Source organism: Prunus dulcis, chromosome 6 (genome assembly GCF_902201215.1).
Source record: "Prunus dulcis chromosome 6, ALMONDv2, whole genome shotgun sequence".
Classification (NCBI taxonomy): Eukaryota; Viridiplantae; Streptophyta; class Magnoliopsida; order Rosales; family Rosaceae; genus Prunus; species Prunus dulcis.
In genome coordinates this window covers 4,826,320-4,842,440 of record NC_047655.1, presented here as the reverse complement: position 1 = coordinate 4,842,440, position 16,121 = coordinate 4,826,320, and the positions used below count along the sequence as shown (strand labels likewise).

At 36.7% G+C, this 16,121-nt stretch overlaps 3 protein-coding genes and 1 pseudogene across 3 annotated transcripts; all 4 read left to right on the top strand.

The window, feature by feature from the left end:
- Positions 1 to 1,371: 1,371 nt before the first annotated feature.
- On the top strand, positions 1,372 to 3,152 carry LOC117631312 (elongin-C). The gene is made up of 4 exons (XM_034364393.1): positions 1,372 to 1,737; positions 1,827 to 1,932; positions 2,562 to 2,680; positions 2,784 to 3,152. The coding sequence occupies exons 1-3, from the start codon at positions 1,626 to 1,628 to the stop codon at positions 2,638 to 2,640; spliced, it is 297 nt and encodes a 98-aa protein (XP_034220284.1). The 5' UTR covers positions 1,372 to 1,625; the 3' UTR covers positions 2,641 to 2,680; positions 2,784 to 3,152.
- A 723-nt stretch (positions 3,153 to 3,875) lies between these two features.
- On the top strand, positions 3,876 to 7,193 carry LOC117630147 (annotated as a pseudogene).
- A 1,003-nt stretch (positions 7,194 to 8,196) lies between these two features.
- Positions 8,197 to 11,500, top strand: LOC117632855 (subtilisin-like protease SBT4.3). Its single transcript, XM_034366455.1, has 10 exons — positions 8,197 to 8,397; positions 8,558 to 8,649; positions 8,732 to 8,823; positions 8,923 to 9,169; positions 9,350 to 9,833; positions 9,920 to 10,014; positions 10,099 to 10,323; positions 10,410 to 10,521; positions 10,606 to 10,816; positions 10,914 to 11,500. The coding sequence occupies exons 1-10, from the start codon at positions 8,302 to 8,304 to the stop codon at positions 11,474 to 11,476; spliced, it is 2,217 nt and encodes a 738-aa protein (XP_034222346.1). The 5' UTR covers positions 8,197 to 8,301; the 3' UTR covers positions 11,477 to 11,500.
- Positions 11,501 to 12,094: 594 nt separating this feature from the next.
- On the top strand, positions 12,095 to 16,032 carry LOC117631936 (subtilisin-like protease SBT4.3). The gene is made up of 10 exons (XM_034365278.1): positions 12,095 to 12,430; positions 12,633 to 12,724; positions 12,819 to 12,913; positions 13,006 to 13,252; positions 13,793 to 14,282; positions 14,380 to 14,474; positions 14,562 to 14,786; positions 14,868 to 14,979; positions 15,057 to 15,267; positions 15,358 to 16,032. The coding sequence occupies exons 1-10, from the start codon at positions 12,335 to 12,337 to the stop codon at positions 15,912 to 15,914; spliced, it is 2,220 nt and encodes a 739-aa protein (XP_034221169.1). The 5' UTR covers positions 12,095 to 12,334; the 3' UTR covers positions 15,915 to 16,032.
- The last annotated feature ends 89 nt before the right edge of the window (positions 16,033 to 16,121 follow it).

The following is a 16,121-nucleotide window of genomic DNA, read 5'->3' as shown; positions in this document are numbered from 1 at the left end:
ATTTATCCTTGCATTTGAGGTTCTAGATTCGATTCTCTCTCCTCCAATATCGCTTGTCTAGAAAAAAGAATTACATTTTGCACTATTGCTCTAATCTCAATAGAGAAATTCTTATATATGGTAGTTCAGATCACGTGAAAGTGTGACCACCCTCACAAAGACTGAATTCCCCTTGTATTTTGGCCACATAGAAGAATTGCTCACCACCAAAACCTGTGTGTTATGCTTATGAACACTCACTATGGCCTCGTGGCCTGCAAGTAGTATGGTTGAGAAAAAAACTGGTCGAACCGATTAAGCCAAACTAAGTTGAGCGATTTGTTTGATTTTTACACTAAAATTATAATTTTATACCAAACCAAACCACAATGTATTTGAGTTAGTTTGTTTTGATTTATTTGAAAACAACTTAAATTTGTTAGTTTTTTTTTTAAATTGACATTTTATTATTGTGTTCATCACACACATTGATATTAAACATTTAGTACCAAAAACTAATATCCCTAAACTATTTCAGTTTGACGTCATTCTCTATCTTCATCTTTTTGATACGAAATTCTTACAACTATTATATAATTTGCGGTATAAAGTTTCCTTTGATATATGTTCGAGAATAAATAATATTTATTTAATTTAGCATGAGAGAGAGACCGTCCAAACCAAAACTTATCACCAATGTGTTTGGAGAGGAAATTTAAAAGTACAAAGAATTTCTTAAATGACGGAATTTAAAATGACGGAAATTAATGTTCTACAATTTGTAAAGTTTTTTGTTTGGATGACGGATTTAAAACACAGAATTTAACTTTTATTTGTAAAGTTATCTTTTTTAAAAACTCAATCTCTCTTGGGATTTTAGAAATGACGACTTTTAGATAGAATTTAAAGTTGAGATTTATGATCTCCAAATTCCATGTTTTTTCCCACGTGGAATTTCTAAATTTCTATGTTTTTTTTAATTATCTAAACACAGGAATTGGTTCGTGTCAATTTAGAAATTCTGAGTTTTGTCAAAATTCTAAGTTTATTTCCCTCATTCAAATGCATTTATTCAGTTTGTTCAACTACTAATTTAAAGTGTAAACCCAATTTTTTTGGTTCAGTGTGTGATTTTAAACTTAAACCAAACAAACCGCACGCACGCCCCTACAAATATCTTAAAATTTTAATAGAAATTTTGAATACACATGATAGTCTCTAAATTATAAGGAATAGATGTTATGAGAAAATTTAAAATTATAAGTTTATAAGTCAAGACCTCTTAGAAAAAAAGAAAAAAAAAATTTGATAATAAAAAATTAGAAATTCTTTAAAAAATAACATGTATGCATAAATTTTTAATAAATTATTTTTATATATGTGTTAACCTGTGGAACAAAAGATGTATTCGCACTAGAAAACGCATGCTTGTTGAATATCGCTGTTACGCTTGGTTCTGAAGGCTTCCACGGAACTTGCCGCTGCCAGAATCTAACTCCATAAGATTATCAGCCAATTCGTCTTCTTCAACCTCAACGCAGAAGCAAAATCAATTAAACAGGCTTTCTCACTGAGTTTATAATTCTATCTCTTCCCTCCTCTATCACTCAATTCGAAACTTAATCAATCTCGACTTCCACTGCAAGATGAGGAAGGAAGAGACTGTGAAACTAATCAGCGCCGAGGGCTTCGAGTTCGTGATCCACAAAGACGCCGCCATGGTCTCTCAGACCATCCGAAACATGCTCACTTCTCCAGGTGAGGCCTTTTCTCTGTCTAATTGGTTTTAACTGAGGAGCAATTAGGGGATTAGGGTTTGAAATCACATGGCTTGGTTTTTTTGGTAGGGAGTTTTGCTGAAACGGAACACGGCGAGGTGACGTTCCCCGAGATCAGCACCACCATTCTTGAGAAGATCTGCAAGTATTTTTACTGGAACCTTCAATATGCAAGGTTTAGATTCTCTCCCTCTGCTTTCCCCCCCTATTCTGCTTATAATTATTTTTGCAGCATCCATGCTATTGCTTAGAAGATTGATGGGTTTCTGAATTGAAATTTATATTGAACAATGAATAAGTTAGGGGAGATTGTGCTCTCCAAACTGCCTTTCTAGACCGCCCATTCAAACAAAAATTCGCCTAATCAATGGTTAACATTAAGAATTATGCTGGGATCAGTGGCCCCTTGAAATAATCTGCATAGTAGGTTGCTAGAGTTTGCATGTTAGGCTCCTAGAGACTCTAGGATCTTTCAGTCTGACATGTTATATTGAGTGAAGTTTTTTGAGTGCTTTATAACAGTATTTCCTTTCCTTTCTTTTTTTCGTAAGTTAGGTCTACATGCTTGATTTAATGATTTTGATTGTTTACTGCTGGACTTGGAGACGGTATAATTAGAATGTTCTGCGTATCGTCTCTTGCGCCAATTTCAATTGCTGGATTCTTACCAAGATAATGGTGGAAAGTTGAATTGACCAAGGTTGTTTGTTGGAACTAATCCAAATTTGAGAGCGTGGTCAGAAGGTGCTTTTCATCTACTCTCCTTTTCCTTATTATTGACTTGTCATGTTGCTCTTTTGACAGTGGGAAGCAGACCGAGTTTCATATTGAACCTGAATTGGTTCTGGAGTTGATGATGGCAGCCAATTATCTCCATACATGAGCATGCCATCTCTCTTGGGTGGCCAAGTCCTATTTAACATGTAAGAAAACTTTTTGGAATCACTTCCTGAGATACACATGCATTAGTTTTCAGTTTAACATGGTTTAAGTCAAGTTTCTGTCCTTGTATTTGGATACCTCTAGTGATTGCCCAGGAAGATGTCCAAGGATGTGATCGTTACCTGAGAGGGCGTGAAAAGTATAGGAAATCTGCTTTGGTGTCAAGCACTGGATTCTCTCCTAGACTGCAATGTAGTATATATATAAACTATTGTAGTCAAATTCATGCAGTTATAACTTATAAGATATTGTAACATTACTTTCGAGACATTAATGATTAGTCTCAGTATCATCACCATAAGTAGAATAGTTTTTGCAAGTTGTTTTCTATGTGTACTCAATTCTCAGAGCTGATGTAAGTTAGTTGTGCTTGTTGGCAAGGCAAGGAGATAAGTACAGTGACCTCTCGTTATTGATATTCTTGGAGATATAACATCCCACATACTTTATTTAGTGCCCGTTTGGTATTGCTTATTTGGGGTAATAAGTGATTTTAAAAAAATTTTGAGAAGCCCAACCCGTTTGGTAAACTGTGAGAAAATCACTTATTGTTAAAAATTGCTGTGAGAGAAAGCTATAAAGGAAAGCAGCTAATGAGGTACTTTCATTTTCTGATTATGCAGGAATCAGTTTCGAAGAGGCGATGGGTTTAATGATTATGCGGCAATCATTTTTTGATTATGCATAAAATCAATACCAACAACACTTTTAACAAAAATTTTACCAAACGTCAAACTGCTTTCTCTCACAGCTGATTTCTCTCACAGCAAATCTGACAGCGATTATTTTCACAGCACAGCAATGCCAAACTGGCCCTTAGAGTGAATTTGGTGTTTTGGTGATGCCTTGAAAAATCAGTGTGTTGTAATGATAATTTGTAAAAAATCAGTGTCTTTTTCTTATATCAAATGAGTTACAATAGCCATGATGTTGTCCGTACGTTTGATTTAAAAGAAGTATTTTGTCAGTGAGTTATAGCTCAGTTGGTTGAGCTCTTTCACTTTCACTTATCTGGGCAAACCCCCTCTCATAATCTTTTGTACTAAAAAAAAATATTTTAACATGTATTCATGCATTTCTCTTTTATATATAAATTCAGCTTTCAATTTAATAGCCTCAATTAAGTGAGTTTTTCATTAATAAAAAAGTGTGCTTTTTTTTTTTCTTCTTTTTTTTTTTTCTCTTTAATACAATTTTCAATAACTATTTTACCAGATGACTTCACACAAATATATGTGTCTATAGTGTAAGTGAGATAGTACCATGCCAAATCAAACTAATGTTTATATTTCTCATATTTTATTATACGATTTCAATAAATATTTTGACAATAAAATTTTCTAAATTAGCGGTTCGTCACAAGGATATAATTGTTACCAAAAACGTCAATATCTTGTAGCAAAGCCAAGCCAAGTGTTAGAAGCAAGTGTTAGAGCAGATGATAATGTTTGACCCTTGTATTCCAGATTAGCCAAATCCAGGAATTTGCAGCAACTTTAAAAGTAGACTGTGTACTTGAACATTACCATTTTGGTGATAGCTGGGTTTGACCTGCTATATCCATACATGAAATTCCCATGCTTTCTAATTGCAAAGCAAAGCCAAGTATTGTTAGAGCACCCTCTGCATGATAATGGTTTTGACATAATAATTAATTGCTGGTTGACTTACTGAAACCCTCTCTGCATGTCCTTCATTTGCAACAAACTTTAAATTATCTGGTGTCTGAATTTAATGCAAATCCCAATCTGATTACAACTGCCTTTTAGGAGTGAGAAAATCTGGATGCATTAAATTAGTCCCAGTATATAAAGTGCACTTCAGCCATGAAGTTTTTGAGCATTGAACAATTTGAACAATGGCTAAGTATGGAGCTTTTCTGGTTTATTATGCTTTCTCCATTTTCATACTCACCATGAGCTTTTTATGCAAGGCCACCGATGAGGATAGAAAGGTAAGATTCATTTGTGTAGCAAAACAACAGTCTTCTTTTTTACTTGATGATATTACTAATTACAATGCAGGTCCGTATTGTGTACTTGGGGTCTCTTCCTGATGGGGAGTACTCTCCTATGGCTCACCACCTTAACATTCTGCAGAGTGTTGTTCAGGGAAGGTAAGCATATCTGGATCCTTAAGCTTATTTTAAATTTTGGGCCTTTTAGTCACAAGCGCTCTCTCTCTATCTCAGCTCTCCTGAAAATTTATTGGTAAGAAGTTACAAAAGGAGTTTCAATGGATTTGCTGCCAAACTCACTGACCAGGAAAGAGAGAAACTTGCAAGTGAGCTCACTGAGACACTTTCTTATTCCCTTAATAAAAGGATTAGTATGGTTTGGTTTGAGAGTTTATAATGTTTATAATAAACTGTGTATTGCAGAGATGAAGGAAGTAGTCTCTGTCTTTCCAAGCAGAACCTTCCAACTTCAAACAACAAGATCGTTGGGAGTTTATGGGTTTAAACGAGAAAGTCAGTCGAAATTCTGTTGTTGAGAGTGATATTATTGTTGGTGTGATCGACACTGGAATTTGGCCTGAATCTGAGAGCTTTAAAGACGATGGTTTCTGTCCTCCTCCTAAGAGTTGGAAAGGTGTTTGTGACGGTGGCAAAAATTTCACCTGCAACAAGTACGTTCCCTCCATTTTTTTTTTTTCACTTATTTAGTCATATTACAGGATCATGCAAATCATCTTTAGTTGGAGATCTGATATTCTAAAGAGTTGTGAAAACGCCCACAAAAATAACCATGATGAAACTAACCAGAAATAGAGGGAATTGATACTCTCATTGTGCTTCAGGCAACTTATATAAATATCACCTAGACTACCATATTTTTTCTTGAGAGAATGATAAAAAGATGGCTCCATGTGCTCTGATTCATTATTTGGATTCAATCCTATCCAGGAGAACTACCAAAGTGTTCAAGCACTCTTCATCCGAGAGTGTACTGAACTACTCTATTTCGAAACTGTTATCTTGATGTATATTTTTGGCCCTCATCCTGCATTTTGGATCACGACGTTGTCCAATATAGAAAACCAAATCCATGTAACTAATTCCGAAATATAGAAACCAACTTAGTACTTTTTGTTAAAGAATATAAGTCCCACATCGGAAACTTGACTAAATAAAATACAATATATAATGAATAGTTCAACTACTAATATCACCGAGGCTTTTTGTGATAAAACCTCACACCTATTGGGCTTTGTAGGTGGTGAAGTTGGGGACAATATCGGTGTTGTTAGTAATGGGCTGCTGGCCCGTCTCTTTGAATTTAACACTTTTTAGTTATTGTTATTGTTGTTCTTTCTAGTACTAAATCATAAATAGACAAATGCATCTTGCATGACAGCAATATATATGCAGCATTGTTGTAATAACTGTTGAGCTCTGAACTTAGAAAGATTATATCAACATTCTGAAATGTTTATTTTGCAGCAAGATAATTGGAGCTCGACGTTACACAGCAGAGTCTGCAAGGGATGAACTGGGTCATGGAACTCACACTGCCTCAACGGTAGCAGAGAATGCTGTTAAGGATGTAAACTTTTATGGACTAGCAAATGGTACTGCAGGAGGAGGTGTTCCTGCTGTGAGAATCGTAGCATATAAAGTCTGGGGCCTGTCCTTGGGTTACAATGTCTTGGCTGCTTTTGATGATGCTATTGCTGATGGTGTTAACATCATTTCAGTTTCAATGGGAACTGTTGAGGCTGGTATAGATGACGACCCTGTGGCAATTGGTGCTTTTCATCTCTTATGACTACCGGTACTGTCCTCATAATAGCTGTTACTTGATTAGCCACATCTTGATTCAAAAATTATGATATTCACCTTTTTTTGTTTTTGCATGTAGCTTGGCCCATGAATGGTACCAGCAACAACGCTTCAACTGGTGCATTTGCTTATGGATCTGGACATATCAATCCTGTAAATGCTATAAACCCAGGGCTTGTTTATGAAGCTTCTGAAGAAGATTACATAAGGTTGCTATGCACAATCTATGATGAAGGCAAAGTTGGACTCATATCAGGAGATAACAGGACATGTCCTACTGGTTCTGCTCAAGGATATGTAAAGGATCACAATTACCCTTCAATGGGAGCTAAAGTTGAACCAATGAAACCCTTTTCGGTTAATTTTCATAGAAGAGTTAAAAAATTTGGCCTTGCAAACTCCACTTACAAGGCCACAATCTTCTCGAACTCGAATGCTGATATCAAAGTAGTGCCCGAAGTCCTTTCTTTCCAGTCCTTGGATGAGGAGAAGGATTTTGATGTGACCGTTGCCAGAAGCGATTTGCCAGATGGAGCACAAGTGTCTGGATCACTGGTTTGGTTTGATGGGACTCACCGTGTTAGAAGTCCAAATGTTGTTTATGCATATATTCAACATGAGCACCAGAACATGGTTACATGAGCAATGAGATTTACATTTTTAAAGTGCTTTAGATGAAATTAACAAAAGTAGAGAAATTCAATTCAACTAAAGTCCTGTGCATCTTCTGATGCAAAACAAAGTCTTCTCTTTTCTTGATGACCATTAGTAAGATTACAAGGCTATACAATCTGCCATTATAAAATTAAAAAAAGCGATCTTTTGAGGAACTCTTTGAGAAATAGTGTTTTACGTTTTTAAATGTGTTTGAATGAATAAAAAGTTGAGCAAATTTGGCTTTAGTTTTTTTAACTGTTATTTAAAGATTAAATCCAACGGTCATTGTGCATTTAGGATTTTCCCTTTTTTTCTTTTTTTTTTCTTTTTTTTTTTCTGTCATCAGGCTTTTTCCTTTTCTGATGTTCTGTCTTTCTATACACACTCTGATTTGAAAACATTATTAAGATTTTAATATAGAATTTTTGTATACTTACACATATTTCCTTGTTTTTCTGTTGGGGAATCACTGTGGTTTCTTGTTCTAGGTTGGCCAATGACCCGAACTTCGACTAATAAAAGTGTAATCTTCACAACCCAGAAAATAGTTGTCTGAAATTTCCAGAGAAGCATTAAATTGTGTATGAGTTGTATTTGAAAGAAATGAAAAATTAAAGTACCATTTCTTTCATGGAATATAATATGTCATGTGCTGGTGTGCATTTGGTGATCACCAGGTATGATCTACTCATCCATACATGGAGCAGCTTATGCTTTCTTGTTGCAGAAAAACACATTTAATATTTGAACAATTTTATATAATCCTAGATGGAAAGACATATTACAACAAACATAATGGGTATGCCATAATGATGGCTGCCTGCCTAAGTGATTCGATCCAAATGAATCGTTGTTTTACTGCTGTTATTGTATATAATCCTGAAGAGTGAAATCAAGTCTTTTTCAACAACTTCAGAAATACTAGTAGCCGGAATCAATGCTAATGCCAATCTGTTTACATATGTAGTAGAAGGTGCATAACATTCGATGAATTTAGAATTCTTGTCAAGGAATAACTTTTATAAGTTAGCTGTAATTCCAAAAGTGAATTTAAAAGAAAGAAAAGAAATTCTGGATGCTTAGTGGAGGTGATGGGATACTGCATCCTTAGTCCCACTATAAAGTACTCTTCAGCTGGTCCTGAAGTGTTAAGAGAATTGAACAATGGCTAAGCATGGAGCACTTCTGTTTTATCATGCCTTCACCATTCTCATCCTAACTATGAGTTTATTGTCCAAAGCCACTTCTGAAGATAGAGAGGTAGGAGTCATCTTTGTTGTAAAACAATTGTCTTCTTGGTCTTTCGCTTGATCTGCAATTGATAATAAATAAAAAGGAAATGCCATTTTATGAAGAAAATTTTCAACAGTATTGATAATTATATTTATATGTGACTGAATATTTGATCATGATGATGCAGGTCTCTATTGTGTACTTGGGATCACTTCCTCATGGAGTGTACTCTCCATTGTCTCACCACCACAGTATTCTACAGAGAGTTATCCAGGGAAGGTAGTCTATGCAGATCTTTAATGTTACCTTTTGTTTTTGTCTTTCAAGTCATAGGGCTCTTACATGTCTCTCTCTCTCTCAGTTCTCTTGAAAGTTTATTAGTGAGAAGTTACAAACGGAGTTTCAATGGATTCGCTGCCAAGCTCACTGACCAGGAAAGAGAAAAACTTGCAAGTAATGCTTCCATGAGTCTTTTTTCTTTTCTTTCCCATTACACAGTAGTAATATGGTTTGGTTTGAGATTATATCATGCTTATAAACTTCTCATTTCAGACATGAAGGAAGTGGTCTCTGTCTTTCCAAGCAGAACATATCAACTCCAAACAACAAGATCTTGGGACTTTATGGGTTTCGATGAGAAAATCAATCGAAATGCCACTGTTGAGAGTGACATTATTATTGGTGTAATTGATAGTGGAATTTGGCCTGAATCAGAGAGCTTTACAGATGTAGGTTTTGGTCCTGCTCCAAAGAGGTGGAAAGGTGCTTGTAAAGGTGGCAAAAATTTCACTTGCAACAAGTAGGTGCCCCTCCATATTCATCAATCTTGTGGTAGCATTCGTATCCGTTTCATTACAGGAAACTAATTTAGAGACCTATTCTTTCATAAATGCCTGTGTCTGTCCATTTTCATAATTTTTCTAATGGTTTTGCTAAGGTTGTAGCCACAATAAAAATAACAATAATTTTCTTTCTGCAGCAAACTCATTGGAGCTCGATATTACACAGCAGAGTCTGCAAGAGATGGTACAGGTCATGGAACCCACACTGCCTCAACGGCAGCTGGGAATGGCGTAAAGGATGCAAGCTTTTATGGACTAGCACAAGGTACTGCTAGAGGAGGAGTACCGTCTGCGAGAATTGCAGCATATAAAGTTTGTGCTCCAACGTGCATGGCACACAATATTTTGGCCGCTTTTGACGATGCTATTAATGATGGAGTTGACATTATTACCATTTCAATTGGACTTGGTTTTATGGCAGATGTCTATGGGGATGCTATTTCCATTGGTGCTTTTCATGCAATGGAAAATGGGATACTAACCACAAACTCTGCCGGCAACAATGGTCCTTCAGATGGTACTGTGTCAAGTCCAGCTCCCTGGATATTGACAGTTGCAGCAAGTAGCATAGATCGTCGGATCATTGACAAAGTTGTTTTTGGAATTGGTACAACAGTAGTTGTAAGTCTCATCAACTTTACCGATAAACTTGTGTATTTCATTGCAATTTTCTGTTATATACTTTCTAATATCTTCATACAAAACAGGGGAATTCTGTGAACTCTTTTACATTAAATGGAACAAGTTTCCCTCTGGTACATGGAAAAGATGTTTCAAGTAATTGCACAGAGGAAGACGCAGGGTAATTTTCGTACTGATTGTATTTTAACTGCGAACACTAGACGTGAACTAATAAGGTTCTAGGGTCTGACTTGTTGCATTGCAGATATTGTAAAGAAGGTTGCCTGGACAGTCAATTAGTAAAGGGAAAGATTGTGCTATGTGATCGATACACTAGTGCTATTCCTGAAGCGTATAAAGCTGGTGCATTAGGTTCAGTTGTACTTAATTTCTACAACGATGATGATCTTTCTTTGATACTCCCATTAGCTGCGACGGCTTTACACCCGAAAGAGTATAGTGTGATGATGTCCTACATGAACTCCACTAGGTATAGTTTCTTTTGGATACTCATAAGGGCATTGTCTCAACATGTTTGCTTTCTCTAAATGATTAAATGCGTTTCTAATTGTATAGAGATCCTCAAGGAACCATACTAAAAAGTGAATACATAAAAGATCCTGCTGCACCTCATGTCGCTTTCTTCTCTTCACGTGGACCAAATCTAATTTTACCGGAAATTATCAAGGTATGGGTGTTTCTTGTCACCTACATTTATCTTCTACGTGCATAGATCTGATAGTAATAACATTTGCACTCTAATGTGTTTTAGCCGGATATAAGTGCCCCAGGAGTACAAATTCTGGCTGCATATTCGCCTGATGCTTCCATCTCAGAGTTTGAAGACAAGAGGCATGTAAAATACAAGATCATGTCTGGAACCTCCATGGCTTGCCCCCATGCTGCTGGCGTAGCTGCATACGTTAAAAGCTTCCACCCTGACTGGTCTCCGGCAGCCATCAAATCATCCCTTATGACTACTGGTATTGTCTGCATAATAGCAATTGCTTGATAGGTCACATTAGTTTTGAATTTTAAAAAATATGATACTACAGCCAAATATTTTTCTATGTTTTGTAGCTTGGCCCATGAATGATACCAGCACCAAGAGCAACATTTCCACTGGTGAATTTGCTTATGGATCGGGACACATCAATCCGGTAAAAGCTATAAACCCGGGGCTAGTTTATGAAGCTTCAAAAGAAGACTACATAAGGTTGCTATGCATGAAATATGATGAAGGCAAAGTTAGACTTGTATCAGGTGATAACAGCACATGCCCTACAGATAAAGGGTCACCACTGGATCATAACTACCCTTCAATGGCAGCTAAAGTTGCCCCAATGAATCCTTTCGCGGTTAAATTTCATAGAAGAGTTAAAAATGTTGGCCTTGCAAACTCCAGTTACAAGGCCACAATCTTTCAAGACTCCAAAGTTGAGATCAAAGTGGTGCCTGAAATTCTTTCCTTCAAGTCCTTGAATGAGGAGAAGGCTTTTGATGTGACTGTGGCTGGAAGCGGTGTGCCTTTTGGATCACAAGTTTCTACACAGCTGGTTTGGTTTGATGGTTCTCACAGTGTTAGAAGCCCAATTGTTGTATACACTGCAGCTATGCAAATGCAGGATCAATATCCTTTTTAAATAAATAAAAAAATATTTACTGATTGTGTTATGGACATAATAAAAAAATTATTTTGGCACTTCAAATATCACTTCTTACATTCCTTTACTTTATCCTCTCCCATATGAAGAGTGCACTTTGAAGGGGCGCACCTTTGAAGTGCTAAAAAGACGTTATTAAAAACTATATGACTGGTTGACTTGTGTTGATGTAGATGGTTTATAGCTCAAAACACACTCCTCATTTTACTCATTGTTTTACTTTTTCACATGTATTTCAATGTGGAAGTGAGTAGTGTCGTGAGAAGCGTGAATGTTTAGAAATTTATTGGTGTGATTGTCACACTGTCACGTGATGTTATCAATTCACTCATGTTATAACGTGTATGTTTATCTTTTGAGACAATAGTCTAAGTCCACCACATATCAATGTCTACCACTCATATGATATCAATTGATTCAGAAATCAAGGGTTAAAAACTACAACTTCTAAAAAGATCAAAAACTTGAAAATACCATTAAAGATTAAAAAAGAAAAAAGGAAATATCTCTCTCACACTCGGTGGAACTTGCAAAGAATTCTGATACCATATTAGACAACCACTCCACCCACACACTTTGTCCAAAAGATTAAGCTAATGAACAGCAAGGACTTTAGAATATTAGCAGCGTGACTTCATCCTCATCCCAATTTGTTTACACTTATAGAAGGTACATGGCATTCTATGAATTTAGAATTGTTGTTTAGGAATGAATTGTGTAAGTTAGCTGCAATACCAAATACTTTTAAAAGGAAGGAGACAAATCCTGGATGCTTAGTGGAGATGGCCAGTATAAAGTCCTCTTCACCTTGCTCACAAAGTGTTTGAGAAATTGACAATGGCTAAGCATAGAGCTCTTCTGTTTTATCATGCTTTCATAATTCTCATCCTCACTCTGAGTTTATTTTGCAAAGCAACTTCTGAGGATAGAAAGGTAAGAGTCATCTTTGTTGTAAAACAATATTCTTCTCTTTTGCTTGATGGCTAGGAAGATTAAAACTATGCTATTCAATCTGCCATTTATAACAAATAAATTAGAAATTTCATCTTATTGGGAACTCCCTCATCAGTGCCAATTATTTTTAGTTTTATTTTTATTTTTCTTCTTGAGTGTGAATACAATCATGCTGATGCAGGTGTATATTGTGTACTTGGGATCACTTCCTGATTGGGTTTTCTCACCATCTTCTCACCACCTTAGTATTCTACAGAGAGTTGTCCAGGAAAAGTATGAAGTCTAAGTGATTTTTAAGGTTACCTCTTTATTTTTCCGTTTAAGTCATAAGATAGTTTTTAATTCTTGTTTCTCTTACTCTCTGTAGTGGTTCTGCTGAAAATTTGTTGGTAAGAAGTTACAAAAGGAGTTTCAATGGATTTGCTGCCAAACTCACTGACCAGGAAAGAGAAAAACTTTCTAGTGAGTGCTTGGCGACGCTTTCTTATGCCCTTGGAAAAGAGTAATATGGTTTGGTTTGAGAATTTATCTCGTTTATAAACTGTGCATTGCAGATATGAAGGAAGTGGTCTCTGTCTTTCCAAGCAGACCATTGCAACTTCAAACAACAAGATCTTGGGACTTTATGGGTTTCAATGAGAAAGTCAAGCGAAATGCCGGTGTTGAGGGTGATATTATTGTTGGTGTGATTGACAGTGGAATTTGGCCGGAGTCAGATAGCTTTAAAGATGAAGGTTTTGGTCCTCCTCCAAAGAAGTGGAAAGGTGCTTGTGAAGGCGGCAAAAATTTCACTTGCAACAAGTATGTTTCCTCAGTATTCATCATTCTAGTGATAGAAGTTGCAAGTAATAAGTAATCTCTAGTTGGAGATCCATTATGTCAATTGTTATGAAAGAAACCTGCACAAATCACATCGGTTAACTAGCCAAGAAATTAGAACAGAGAAAAAGGGAAATATCACACATATTTACACAGTTCAGAAAATTTCTTTACAACAGTGGGAGAGACCTGAAAATCTCACCCTTTTCCACTTTTGCACTCTTGAGTTCTGGCACTCTTTAAGAAAACCACAATTTGCGGTCACTCTCACCCATATTGAATCTCTCTTAACTCTTGGTGTTGGTCCTCTTTGACCACACTCTCTATGGTGTTGGCACCTTTTGACATAGGCACGTTCTTGGTGTTTCAATGCTCTTGTGAAAAATTATACAACCGCACTATTCATGTGAAAGCATGGCAACTTAATACTTTGGGTTCAGACTACTAAATCACTGAAATCAATGCCAGTATGTATAAACTACTAAGGTTTTATTAACAATGAAAAAAATGTTCTTTTTACAGCAAGGTCATTGGAGCACGATATTACTTAACAGAGTCAGCAAGGGATGAATGGGGTCATGGAACCCACACTGCCTCAACAGCAGCAGGGAATGCTGTAAAGGATGTAAGCTTTTATGGACTAGCACAAGGAACTGCAAGAGGAGGTGTTCCCGCTGCAAGAATTGCAGTGTATAAAGTGTGCTCCCGTGAAAAATCGTGCAGTGCACACAATACCTTGGGTGCTTTTGACGATGCTATTGCTGATGGAGTTGACATTATTACAATTTCTGTTTCATTTACTGCCATAAGAGATTTCGACGAGGACCCTATTGCAATTGGTGCTTTTCACGCAATGGAGAAAGGGATACTAACATCAAACTCTGCCGGCAACAATGGTCCTTCAGGTGCTACTGTGTCAAGTGTAGCTCCATGGATGCTTACAGTTGCAGCAAGTAGCATGGACCGTCGGATTATTGACAAGGTTGTTCTTGGAGATGGAAGGACACTAGTTGTACGTACAATTGACTTCCTCCTCAAAATAAAAGATTTAAAGATAAACTTGTATATTTCATATGTTATTTACTTTTCAATGGTGTTCACACAAACAGGGGAACTCTATCAACACTTTCGGATTAAATGGAACAAGCTTTCCTCTGATACATGGCAAAGATGTTTCAAGGAACTGCACAGAAAAAAGTGCCGGGTAATTCTTGTACCCCTGTCCTTTTTTTACTGTGAAATTTATGAAGGAAATAACAAGATGCTAGAGTACTGACTTGTTGCATTGCAGAAGTTGTGAACAAGGTTGCTTGGTCAGTGATTTGGTGAAGGGGAAGATTGTGCTATGTGATCGATACACTAGTGGAGTTTCTGAGGCCTATAAAGTTGGTGCACTGGGTTCAATTTTAACCAATTACATCAATATTGATGATGCTTCTTTTGTTCTCCCATTACCTGCGTCAACTTTAAACAACACAGAGTATAATGAGGTCATGTCCTACATGAACTCCACCAGGTATAGATTCTTTTGGATACTGATAAGGCAATTGCCTCATGATGATTATTTTCATTAAAGGATTGAATGCCTTTCTTGTAGAGATCCTCAAGCAAACTTATTAAAAAGTGAAGTCATAAAAGATCTGGTTGCACCTATTGTTGCCTCCTTGTCTGCTCGTGGACCGAATCTCATTTTACCCGATATTATCAAGGTTCATATTTCTGATCACTTACAGTTATTTTACATGTTCGTAGAGATGCATAACATTTAAGCTCCTATGTGTTTCAGCCAGATATAAGTGCCCCGGGGGTAGAAATTTTGGCTGCATATTCACCTAATGCTTCTATCTCAATTCGGCAAGACATGAGGCGTGTTAAATACAACATAATGACTGGAACCTCCATGGCTTGCCCCCACGCCACTGCTGTAGCTGCATATGTTAAAACCTTCCACCCTGATTGGTCTCCTGCAGCCATCAAATCATCTATTATGACTACTGGTATTGTCTTCATAACAGATATTCCTTCAATAGTATTATTTTGAACTTTAAAAGTATGATACTACTACCAAACCTTTTCTGTGCTTGTAGCTTGGCCCATGAATGAGACCAACAGCAACATTTCCAGTGGTGAATTTGCTTATGGATCCGGACATATCAATCCTGTAAAAGCAATAGACCCCGGGCTTGTGTATGAAGTGTCTAAAGAAGACTACGTAAAGTTGCTATGCATGAAATATGAAGAAAGCATGGTTAGGCTTATATCAGGAGACAACAGCAGTTGCCCTACAGGTTCTGAAAAAGGATCTCCAGTGGATCTTAATTACCCTTCAATGGGAGCTAAAGTTGCAGCAGTGGAACCTTTTACGGTAAAATTTCACAGAACAGTTAAAAATGTTGGCCTTGCAAACTCCACTTACAAGGCCATTATGTCTCCTAATGCCAAAATTGACATCAAGGTGGTGCCAGAAGTTATTTCCTTCGCGTCCTTGAACGAGGAGAAGACTTTTGACGTAACAGTTGCTGGAAGTGGTTTGCCATATGAATTGCGAGTTTCTGCTTCACTGGTTTGGTCTGATGGTACACACAGTGTTAGAAGTCCAATTGTTGTGTACACAGTACCTAAAATAATGAGTAAAGAGACCTAACATTTCCAAATGTGTTAGTATGCCTTTTAAAGAGGCTTCATTCAGCTTACTGGGAAGAAAATACGATGCTTAAAGATTCCTTGTCATTGCCCGCTTTAAGGTTTTTTTTTTTCCTTCTTGTTTTAGCATTCAACAAAAGCCAAGCATGGAAATCTTCAGTTATATGTGCTTTTCCTATGTCTTTCTCACTATGAGCTTATTATTGTG

What these genes read in the sequence shown, in the direction of transcription:
- LOC117631312 (XM_034364393.1), top strand. Translation starts at nt 1,626, where the DNA reads ATGAGGAAGGAAGAGACTGTGAAACTAATCAGCGCCGAGGGCTTCGAG. An exon ending in AAACATGCTCACTTCTCCAG is followed by an intron (nt 1,738 to 1,826) that starts GTGAGGCCTTTT and finishes TTTTTTTGGTAG; the next exon opens with GGAGTTTTGCTGAAACGGAA. An exon ending in TGGAACCTTCAATATGCAAG is followed by an intron (nt 1,933 to 2,561) that starts GTTTAGATTCTC and finishes CTCTTTTGACAG; the next exon opens with TGGGAAGCAGACCGAGTTTC.
- LOC117632855 (XM_034366455.1), top strand. Translation starts at nt 8,302, where the DNA reads ATGGCTAAGCATGGAGCACTTCTGTTTTATCATGCCTTCACCATTCTC. An exon ending in TCCTACATGAACTCCACTAG is followed by an intron (nt 10,324 to 10,409) that starts GTATAGTTTCTT and finishes CTAATTGTATAG; the next exon opens with AGATCCTCAAGGAACCATAC. An exon ending in ATCATCCCTTATGACTACTG is followed by an intron (nt 10,817 to 10,913) that starts GTATTGTCTGCA and finishes TATGTTTTGTAG; the next exon opens with CTTGGCCCATGAATGATACC.
- LOC117631936 (XM_034365278.1), top strand. Translation starts at nt 12,335, where the DNA reads ATGGCTAAGCATAGAGCTCTTCTGTTTTATCATGCTTTCATAATTCTC. An exon ending in GGAAAGAGAAAAACTTTCTA is followed by an intron (nt 12,914 to 13,005) that starts GTGAGTGCTTGG and finishes TGTGCATTGCAG; the next exon opens with ATATGAAGGAAGTGGTCTCT. An exon ending in GAGATGGAAGGACACTAGTT is followed by an intron (nt 14,283 to 14,379) that starts GTACGTACAATT and finishes TCACACAAACAG; the next exon opens with GGGAACTCTATCAACACTTT.